Source organism: Apaloderma vittatum, unplaced genomic scaffold (assembly GCF_000703405.1).
Source record: "Apaloderma vittatum isolate BGI_N311 unplaced genomic scaffold, ASM70340v1 scaffold41917, whole genome shotgun sequence".
NCBI lineage: Eukaryota > Metazoa > Chordata > Aves > Trogoniformes > Trogonidae > Apaloderma > Apaloderma vittatum.
Window position 1 is genome coordinate 1,289 of NW_009726356.1, and position 10,479 is coordinate 11,767.

A 10,479-nucleotide genomic window follows, 5' to 3' on the forward strand; every position below is an offset into this window, starting at 1 on the left:
GGGAGTGAGAGGATAGAGGAAACAATAATAGCTTTAGAAAAGTTTACTTTTCAAGAATTTGAGGAAAATAGTGCACTCCAGAGGTGAGTTAAACAAATTACTTATAAAGTTATGATGCATTTTTGTTTGTGACTTGCTAATATTTGTTTAGTGTCATCAAAGACTGACTAACAGTAAAATATTTCACTTATTTAATACAGAATCAGAGTGTGTTAAACAGGAGCACAAGATTCTCCTTCAGAAAATGGGAGTCAAGGTAGCTGATGGGGGAAGAGGCTGTGCTGTGGGTTAAAGATTTCCTTTAAAAATAAGGAAGAATATTCAAACTCATTTACTCACACATGAAGCTGTATAATAGTTAAATTATATGGCCACAACACATCCTGAAGTTACACTTATTTTTTTATTCACCTCTGTGTTGACATAACTATCAGTTGAAATTGAGCTTAAGACAAAACAGCTGTGCAAAAGCTTTTGCCTTTCTAGTAGTTCCTTTAATTGTTTGCTGCTTTTTTTTTTTTAACCAGAAATTGCAGTAGCATGAAAGGGAATTCTTCCTAATGGACAACTCTTGAGCACCTCAGGACTCCTGCGAAAGATTTTGAAAGCTTGAGCCACGTTGGACTGGAATCATGTTACACAAGCCAGTGCTGGCGGAATCCCTGATCGTGTTTGTCATCGTTCTCTTTGTGCACGCGGCGGTATGGGACCGGTATTCCTGGTGTGCTGTCGCTCTCGCCATCCAGGCTTTTTATGTCCAATTCAAGTGGGACCGTCTGCTCCAGCTGGGTGGGGCCGTCTTCCAGTTCCGTACAGCTGCCAACAGTGGCCTCCTGCCAGCGAGCATGGTCATCCCCTTGCTGGGGATAGTGATGAAGGAGAGGTGCAAGTCTGCTGGCATCGTGTACTTCGAACGTTTTGGCATAGTCGTAGCTTCCACGGGCATGCTGGTTGCTCTCTTTCTGTCCGTAATAGCGGTCGGCATCACAAAACCTGTGCCGACTAACACTTGCATACTTACTGGTATTGCTGGCAGTATAATTATCTATACCATGAAGCACTCTTTGACTGTTTCAGAAGTGATAGAGGTCCTAGAAGTGCTGCTAATTTTTGTCTACCTCAGTATGATCTTGTTGTACTTGTTGCCTCGATGTTTTACTCCCGGAGAAGCACTGCTAGTTCTCGGAGGTATAAGTTTTGTTCTCAATCAGCTCATTAAACGCTCACTGAATGTAATCGAGGGCCGAGGTGATCCCATAGACTTCTTCCTTCTGGTAGCTGTCGTCGGAGTTGTCCTTCTCGGGCTTTTTTTCACTGTGCTCTTCATTTTCATGGATTCGGGTACATGGATCTCCTCCATGTTTTTCCACATGATGACAGCAGTGCTAGGCTTAGGGGTCATCATGCCTTGGCTCTACCGACTGATCCAGAGGAACCCTTTGTTCTGGCTACTCCAGTTTCTGTTTCAGACACAGACAAGAGTTTACCTTCTTGTATATTGGACCTTTTTGGCTGCTTCAGCATGTGGTGTAGTTTTCTACCAGAATGCTAAGAGATCATCTGAATCTAAAAAACACCAGGCCTCGACTATAACCAGGAAATATTTCCATTTCATTGTTGTAGCTACTTATGTTCCTGGACTAATTTATGACCGCCAGCTTCTCTACGTTGCTGCAGTAGTGTGTCTGGCGGTGTTTATTTTCTTAGAGTATATTCGGTACTTCAGGATCAAACCATTTGGTCAAACCCTTAGGCATCTGCTGTCTCTCTTCTTGGATGAAAGAGACAGTGGACCTTTAATCTTGACTCATATTTATCTCCTCCTTGGCATGTCCCTCCCAGTGTGGTTGTTCCCCAGATCTTGTGCTCCTAAAGGTACTTTGTCTGGGGCAGGAGCACTGGTGCCCTACTCTGGGGTACTGGCAGTAGGGGTCGGAGACACTATTGCCTCTGTTTTTGGCAGTACCATGGGGGAAATCAAATGGCCGGGCACAAAGAAGACCTTTGAAGGGACAATGACAGCTATTTTTGCTCAGATCATTGCTGTGGCTCTTATTCTGATCTTTGACAGCAGTGTGAATCTGAACTCCAGCTATGCCTGGATCCTGGCATCTGTGAGCTTAGTTTCTCTTTTGGAAGCTTATACTACCCAAATCGACAATCTGCTGTTGCCTCTCTACCTCCAGATAATGTTTATGGCATAGAAGCCCTTCCAGGAACAGTGGTTTCTCCCTTTCTAGAGAAAAGCAGTAATAGAAAGTGCACTGTAATGCGAGCTCAGAGCTGATCTAAACACTGCAGATAAAATTGTTTAAAAAAAGAAATGAAAAAGACCTATTTAAAAATAAAGGGTTTGGTCTTGTTTGTTTTTTTTTTTTTCCTCCCTGTTTAAAACAGCATGAATTGCTTTATGTTCTCACAGGAATACAAACACGACTGATAAAAACAGCATTTGTATTTAATAATCCAATATAAGTTTCTTTTGGCTGCTGAGAGGCAAAGGAAGAAATGAGCCAATTATAGGGGAAAAAATGAATAAGCAAACCTCTCAGATGGTGCTACCTCTGTATTGTACCAGAGCCAAAACTTGTTTTGCTGCACTGAGTCCTGGCGTCTCATGTTACTGACTGTGTGAACTTCTTGTTTCTGTATAAGCACCATTTAAAGCATGTTTTATAGTGAGAGTGGCCACAGAGAGCAAGTATGACTGCCCAAATGTATCCAGTCACCTCAGCAGGAGCCACTCTAATGCACTGCGATGCACGAACACAACTTCAAACTCAAGAGGTGGAACAGAGCAGGTGTGGGAGGTTTGAGAATGTAAGAGACTGTTCCAAGTAGTACTAACAGGAGGATTGCAGGTTTATACCTGAAAGTCTATGGAACAAGAATAATGTTTTATCTTTTTCAAGATTTCAATATCTAAATTCATTTGGAATAATATTTGACGTAGAGAGGGAAAAAAACACTAATGAAGTCACAGATAAAACTAATTACACAATCATGAAAGCAGAAAAATCTGTCCAAGTCAATAAAGTTTTCTAATATTACTGCAGTTTTCTACTTTTCACATTTATTTCAGCTAGTTATTTAATCATATAATTTATAAAAATACTTCTATCAACAAAGTAAAGCCATTTAATTCTGTCCATCTAATTAAAGTTATAGCTACCATTTTGTGGCCAAAAAACCCACGTCATTTTTAGGTATGAAACGTTTTTGTATTGACAGTCTCTTCTCACTGGTTTGCCAGGAGTCCTTGAGAACACCACATGTTAGCACGTGTCCTCCCTGCCTCTTCCCTTCCTTCCCCTGAGAAGTGTCCAGGCAGCAGATCTGCATTCCAGGACTCACAGAGTTAACTTGCAACACTTGTCATTCTTGGCAACAGTTTTGTGTGAGTCCAAGATACCTTCGAAGCCCTGAGATTGTGTCTTAGGAATGAGAATAAGACTGGGAGGTGGAGTGAAACCGGTGTTTGGGGTCAGCAGACCAAGCCAGCAAAATCAGCCCCAGAATTTAATGTTGTGTTTGTTCCCACGACAAGCCAGGACTGGAATAGCCGAGAGGCAACGTTGCCCAATTTACCCCCCTGCCTGGGCAGGGCTACTGAGATTTGCTGCTGCTTTTCCTGAGGATGTCAAAACTGTCCAGAATTGGTTTGGGTTAATACCACAAGAAGTTGTCAGATACTCTCTGCAGGAAACCAAACTCAGTAATTGTGCAAGACTGAGTTTCCTTCATATTTAACAGGAAATCCTGCAAATCCAATCCAGCCTCTTGTTTTTATTCATGCACTTAACTAGATGGTTTTGTACGTTGCACATAGTGGTGCATATAATCAGAGGACGAACTATCACTCCTCAGCAGAAGGTGCTATTCTGAATTATTAGCTCTTCTAATGGAAAGATTTGGGAAAAGCTTTAGCTACTTCCATCACGAGGCGCAGCCTGCACCATTAACAACGTAAAATAGCACTAGAGTTAAAAAGTCATTTTCCCTCCACCTCACTCACGGCTTTCAAACTGTAGAGCAGGTTTGGGAGGGGAGCAGCGGTACTTGTAGAAATTTTGAACTCAGAGTAACTGCTGTTGCCGTTGCCCAACTTGCAACTACAGCCGCCTCATCGCTCCTGGGGGAGGAATTCTCTGCTGTCCTGAGACTATTCTGCATTGCCCAGCAAAGCCCAAAGGGCTGAAAGGGAACATCTTCCCATAAAGAAGCTGAATTTGACTTTCACATCAAGAAATGCCAGAAATAGGTAAAATGCTTTTGAGAAGGATGAATCTGTAAGAACTGGGGCTCACTGTGTCAGACCTCCAAGCAGTATTAAATTTTACTACAAGGTAAGTGGATTGATTTTACCAGCCTTATATCTCAGGGTTGCCAACGCACCGATGAAATAACACCTATGCAGTTTAGATACAGGCCTAAAATTACCTCAGATGTTTCTCAACATTCCTTAGGCTTCACCTTGCTATAAGTTGGTTTGCTCTTGTGAAGATTTTGGGGATAGTAGTTTTTCTTGTGCACATTGAGAGTTCAAACCAGTTGTCAGACAACCTAGTGCTGGCCCCATTTGTGGGGAGAAAGTCACTCTGTGACACCTCAAAAGAAGAGATGAGTGGGATGAAAACAAGAATTTTTTATTTAAATGTTAGGAGTTTGTTTAGGATTTTTTTGGTTTCATAATTTTAACATGAATCTTTAAACTAATACTTGTAATCAATACACCAAGAGATCAAACACTAAGCTACAGTTTGCTAGAAATACTTAGAAGATTATAAAATTAGACTTCCCACTTCATTTTGCCTACAAGAGGATTACTTTTAAATCACTGTTATTCAAACAGTAGGACAGAGACTTTAAGAGCAAAAGCCAGCCATCTTCGCAGGATGCACGCACCCGCATTGCTGGGATCGACTCAGCCAAGGAATGAATTAGACAAGCTCTTGAGCAGAAGAAAATCCTGAGTATCTGCAAGAAGAAACACTTCTTAACCGTTGTCCTAGTCAAAGTGCCACGGTCTTTACTGGTCTATATTCAAGACCGAAGGAGTTTCCCTACAAAAAGGACGGGGCGACTATTGCCACGCTAGTCAGGCTCATGCGTCTGTCGGTGCAGGTGCATTTGGCTGTGTCAAGGGTCCTTGTTCTGAGAATAAATTAGTCTTGAGTGCTGATCTAGTGAAAGTTGCATTTCAAGGGAACATGAACGAATGCTCAGGAAGGAATATTGATCAGCTATTGACTGCAGAAGCCAATCACTAACTTCAAGTGTAGAGCGATGGAAAAGGAAGTTCGGGAGTTGGCTGGAGCCTAGGAAGTAAGGAAGAGGTAAAAACAACACTTAGAGGCCATTCCAGTTCTGTGGGTGTGAAATCACCACTGACTGAGGCACTACCAACAGAAACTGTGTGACATCAAGTCCACTAATAAAAGTTTATCCTGGCTATTGAAAAGGCTCCAGTTTCCTCACCTGCTTGTCATCTTACCAGTTCTCTTTGCTCCAGCTGGTGTCTTTGGCTTCCATCACGTGGAAGGTGAATGCATGGCGAGAAGACTCCGAGCTGTTCAGTTCACTCTTATGGACAACTTCACCGTGGATAAGAATGAGCCCACCTGTTTGAAAGAAACATCCATCCTGAGGGGTTTTTTTGTTGGTTTTTTTTTAATCCCACGCACACACTGTGAGTGCCAGCTTTAAAAAGTAAAGGAAGTTGAAAAAGTTAAAATACAGTTTTAGCTCTCTTGTTTTTCTTGAGCTGTAAAGCAGACTCGTTTGGGGGTTGGTTTTACCTTTACTTATAGGCAGAGGTACGAACTGGCTGTCATCGTAGGCTCGCTCTGATCCTACAAACTCTACACAGGTTGAGGCACCTGAAGGTGCACGGACCATTCTCCGGGTAATTCCGCCTGTGAATCCACAGAATAAGCAAACACACATAAAAATTAAACTGCTAGCTACATTCTGCACAACAGAGGAACAATATCTGTGATTTCTCTTGGCAGTTACAGGAACTTTCTGTGATAATATATTGAATTTTTCCTTAGTAATTTTGGGTGGGCTTTTTTAATTAAGCCAAGATCTAGGATTTTCCAACCATGGCAGAAACTGGTAAACAACTGCCTTTTGTTTGCCTTTCTGTGCGTTGCAACATAGCTCTTCAGGAGCATAAATAGTCACAGCCAACCTTTGGTCCATTTCTCCTTTCTGTAAGAACACAAATTGCAACCAGAGTGCAGCTGACTCTGGAGTCGGAGGGATGAGTGCCTTACAGGTCTTAAGAGCACTAGGATTACTGTGACTTACTGGTGTGAGAGCCAGGAATGAACCACAGGCAGCCGTTCTCCTGCGTGGCATCTTCCAGGGCAATCCAGAAACCCAGGACTCTGCCTAGGGGCTCTGTGTGCAGGAAGGTGGCATCCTGGTGCGGGGTCACTGCAGCGAGACACCATCATCAGGGTCTGTTAACATAATTCAGTCTTGATACATTGATGGAAGTCTTGTTCTCCCTGACTTCCCTGCCCACCCATCTGCCATACACAGAAAAATTCCACTTTTCAGCCTGCTGCAGGTGTAAAAGTAGCTCTTTGTTCAAGGTTTGGACAACAAAACTCACAGGCATAGACTGATTCTGAATAATTTCTGGTAATATTCCTTTCCTAGAGGAGCATTATCTGCTGTATCATATAGAGAGAACACAAATCTCACCTTCGCCACCTATGCCAGGTTGCTGCAAGGAAAGAAAGGCGACGTGTGAATAGTTTCACAGCATTTGACCTAACAGAGTCTTATTTCTTGGGTGACAAGACAATGTGAATTACTGTACCTTGAAGATATACATGCTTTGCACAACTACTGGTCTCTCAAGGCCTAGTTTTCTTCCCAATTCCTGCAAGAAAACTTTCCAAGATTTACATTTCGCTGTTTTCTGCACACTGTAAAGCATTATTCTTGGAAGAGATCTCTATTTTCCTATCTATTTTACTATCCTTGGCAGTCTAGAAAATGAAGATTAATTACTCCACTTTTTTTTTTTTTGTCTCAGCCCATTCTAGGAGACAGTAACAGCTCACCTGCACCTTGGAAGAGTGGGTGATTTGCTTGAAGACAGGATCGTAAGCATGTAAAGCTAAGGGGAAAGAAAAGGCTCAAACTGAAGATTTCATTAACAGAGGGGAACTTGGCAGCTCCCAGTGATGAGCTGCAGAGGTGACAGCCAAGCAAGATAAATTGCACCTAGAAACTTTCATCCCTCCCAAGAGCGGATATATGTGGCTTATCACCCCCACGGTGATACAACACTTGTGGATTTGTACCATCTTCTTCAGAGACCAAGAACACAATTGCTTACTGGCCACAAACTGCAGCTATATAAAAAATAGTCTGTAACAGCAAACAAGAAATTAATATTATGTGATTAGGTATTACATTAGCCAAATGGTGACACAACAACCATGACCCTGAGGCACATAGGCAAATTCACCCTTTAAAAAACACAATTCTTACCAAAAAAGTAATTACTGCAAAAATGAGCTAGGACTTAGCTTTGGTGCCTGCCACAGAGGGCCACAGCCTGGAGGTCAGAGCTGTTCTGGCACAGACACTTGCTACAGCTCGGCTTGGACAAAACCATAAAGCAAAGGCTAGGAATCATGTCTCTGTCTCATCATGATCAAATCTGCCAGGAGGAGCCAGGACCACGTCCAGCAGAGGCTGCCCCCAAGCAAGGGATGAGGCGAGACTCAATCCAAAATAAGTCTGGAGAAGCCTTTTGAATTGTTAAGTTGCTGCATCAGCAGAAATCTATAGTTCTTTTAATATCCCCAGAAGAAAAGCTGAAGTACAACGCAATTGCAGGGAGGCTGGAAGGGGGAGAGTGTTTTTCTGAAAAAAAAACAAAGAACTGAAAACCCTCGGTACTGAATTTCCAAGTTTAGTAAAGTTTAATCTGAACAAAGTTCACGTGTTTCAAGATGTGGTAAATCTTATTCTTGTTTTCCATGCACTGGTCAGAACCAAAAAGGATCAAAATGCAAGTTTGGTAGCTGAGAAAGAGGAAATAGATCAAACAAACTAGTAGGAGTAACAAAAAAGACACCAAAGGAGAGAAGACAGGTTTAGAGTTGGTAACCCCCTCCTGCACAGGGCACAGAAGACAGTTTGATCTGTACTCAGTGTGGCCAGTCTCAGGTGGTAAATTTCTTAGAGAAGTCTCTTATATAGAAGAGACAAGGGCTGAAGTCCAAACTTTCACATGTGAATGATTCTGAGCTATGCAGGGCTGAAAAAAAAATTTTTTTGGAAAAGCATAAGGGAACATTAAGTCCTTGGACAGCCAAGAGCGAGGGGAAGCACAGAGAGAATTGCAGACAGTGACAGAGCCATATGAGAAAGAGCAGGCTAATGTGTAGAAATCAACTTCAAGAATTTAATACAGAAACCCAAAGGAAACCAGCCCAGGGTTGCAAAGACAGGAGCTGCGTGGCCACAATGGCAAGAAGAGATAAGGTTTGTGCTATTTGATGCTGTTGTCCCCAGGAGGCCCAGAGAAGCAACATAAGAGGGAGGAAGTCGCTGCTCTGCTCAGACAGGTTTCAATTCAGATGGCCAAGGTCATTCACAGTGAGTAGGTCTGGAGAAACTGAAATGTGGTCTAAAAACCATCTTCCTTTTATTCATCCCTGTCAAAACCTTTAAACATACCGTGGCCAATCTTGCTGACTGATTTCTCCTTTGGAATTAGAAAGTTACCTATGAAACAAAAGCAGAATTTAACATCGTTTGCAGAGCAGGAATCGTCCCTAGAGCTGGAAACCAGCCCCTGATCCCTCATTCACCTTCTGTCCCCCTCCCTGGGGCTAACTCAGGCCAGCACTTACCTTTCTCATCCAAAACACCTTTCTCAAAGAAGAATCTAATCTTGTCTCCACTGGTTAGGAAATAATCCGAACTACCCTGCCATGGATAAGAGCCCAGTAAAGATAGTATTCTTGTAAAAATGTGCACATGAACCTTCAATCAAAGCATTACTACTCACCTGCATCTTTTTTCCATCAAGCCGCAGCATAAACAAAACATCAACAGAAATCACAACACTGTTGATTAAGACGTTATAAGAACTCCTCACGTAAAGTCTACCTTTGCTTTTGTAGGTTGCCTGGAAAATAACCTGCTTTCTGTCTGCAGAACAAGTCCAAAGTGATCTGCAAACACTGCTTGGAGTTTCAAGGACTGAAAGCACAGCAGAACTGCACGCATTCTCTCCTCCTTTGCCCTCTCATAAAACCACCACCAAACACTTGCAAAACCCTGGAGAGCAACTGCCTCTCAGCATTACATTGTTAGGGAAAAAAAAGGGGGGGGTCGTGCTCCCCCAGAGTGAACCCTGAGCAGCTAATCTGCCTTTTCCTTCTCCTTGCAGCACTCCAACAGGGACAGCCCTCCCCTTCTCAGTACCTGCGCCTGGAGCTGCTCCTCTTCTTTGGTGGAGAACGCGGTGCGGCAGTGCGGCGGCACTTCCATCTCCGCTATGATTCTCTGGATCTGGTTCCTCATGCTGTCACACTCCTCTGTGGTGAAAAAATGCTCCAGGACAAGGAAGCCATCTTCATGAAACTGGAAAAGATGGGGTGACTGCTCTTCTCCAGAGCCCTCAGGGGAAGCAGCACAAGGCAAGAGAAAATTGTTCTGTCCCTTCGCTGTGCCTCAGTTCAGTGTGAAAAACATCCCAGCTTTGGCTCTGCAAAACCTGCTCTTATTTTTCATTTGAAATTTTTGATTTCAGGAGGTGTTTGTACTGTAAAAAGAAAATCCACTAAGAGGCTCTGGCTCTGTGCAGTTAAGAACAACGTCTCTCAACCCCTCAGTTCACAAAGCAGAAACGATCTAATCAAGCCTTTGTGGCTTAAGGATATCTTATCTTAGTTGCACAATCAGCAACTATTCAATTACAAAGTCTGCTAACACAAACAGAGCAGTCATACCTGTACCCCAAATAAGAATGAGATTTCTTTACAAGCTGAAAAGTGTTGTTTTCACTAAGGGAAAAATCCCTGGGTGATTTCTCACAGCTGATTACACAATCTCTTACGAAATGAAGAAAACCGTTGGCACTACTGTTTCTTTATATAGGATACCCTGGAGATTATCCTCTGACAGGCAGACTTTGAGTTCAGGGATAAGAGCTGAGCAGCAGAGACAGAAGGGCACAAGAGAAATTCCTCCAAGGGCTCTGTGGGACAAGTCACCCTCCAGAAGAGCTTGTAGCTGCAACTGCATCCTCACACACTCAAAATAAACGCAATACAAACAGCTGAGAAGAATATAAAGTGTTTGTTGAGCAGATCTTCACTAGACCTGATGACAGGTTAACTAGCAGTGACCATAGCTTACGAGCAGCGTGAGCTGCCTGCACTACAGCCACGCAGTGCAGCGCCTTACCTTTTGGATCTGGTGCTGGGTTACAAACGCCAT

At 43.0% G+C, this 10,479-nt stretch overlaps 2 protein-coding genes across 3 annotated transcripts; one reads left to right on the forward strand and one right to left on the reverse strand.

Annotated features, from left to right (window-relative positions):
- Window positions 1-529: 529 nt before the first annotated feature.
- Window positions 530-2,353, forward strand: DOLK (dolichol kinase). The gene has a single exon (XM_009873235.1). The coding sequence runs from the start codon at window positions 633-635 to the stop codon at window positions 2,202-2,204; it is 1,572 nt and encodes a 523-aa protein (XP_009871537.1). The 5' UTR covers window positions 530-632; the 3' UTR covers window positions 2,205-2,353.
- A 2,919-nt stretch (window positions 2,354-5,272) lies between these two features.
- Window positions 5,273-10,479, reverse strand: PHYHD1 (phytanoyl-CoA dioxygenase domain containing 1). Of its 2 annotated transcripts, XM_009873237.1 has the most exons (11): window positions 10,447-10,479; window positions 9,463-9,621; window positions 8,886-8,961; window positions 8,710-8,757; window positions 7,080-7,135; window positions 6,833-6,895; window positions 6,715-6,736; window positions 6,313-6,441; window positions 5,799-5,915; window positions 5,495-5,621; window positions 5,273-5,318 (listed from the first exon to the last, which is right to left on the reverse strand). In XM_009873237.1, the coding sequence occupies exons 1-11, from the start codon at window positions 10,477-10,479 to the stop codon at window positions 5,273-5,275; spliced, it is 876 nt and encodes a 291-aa protein (XP_009871539.1). The 2 variants fall into 2 exon arrangements, with proteins under 2 accessions (XP_009871539.1, XP_009871540.1); XM_009873238.1 differs by lacking the exon at window positions 6,833-6,895.

Bases quoted from the DNA above. Each gene is read 5' to 3' on its own strand.
- PHYHD1 (XM_009873237.1), bottom strand. From the start codon at position 10,479: ATGGCGTTTGTAACCCAGCACCAGATCCAAAAG. The intron at 7,136-8,709 runs GTATGTTTAAAG...CTTTCCCCTTAG, and splicing joins AGTCAGCAAGATTGGCCACG to CTTTACATGCTTACGATCCT. The intron at 6,442-6,714 runs GTGAGATTTGTG...GTCTCGCTGCAG, and splicing joins ACCTGGCATAGGTGGCGAAG to TGACCCCGCACCAGGATGCC.
- DOLK (XM_009873235.1), top strand. From the start codon at position 633: ATGTTACACAAGCCAGTGCTGGCGGAATCCCTGATCGTGTTTGTCATC.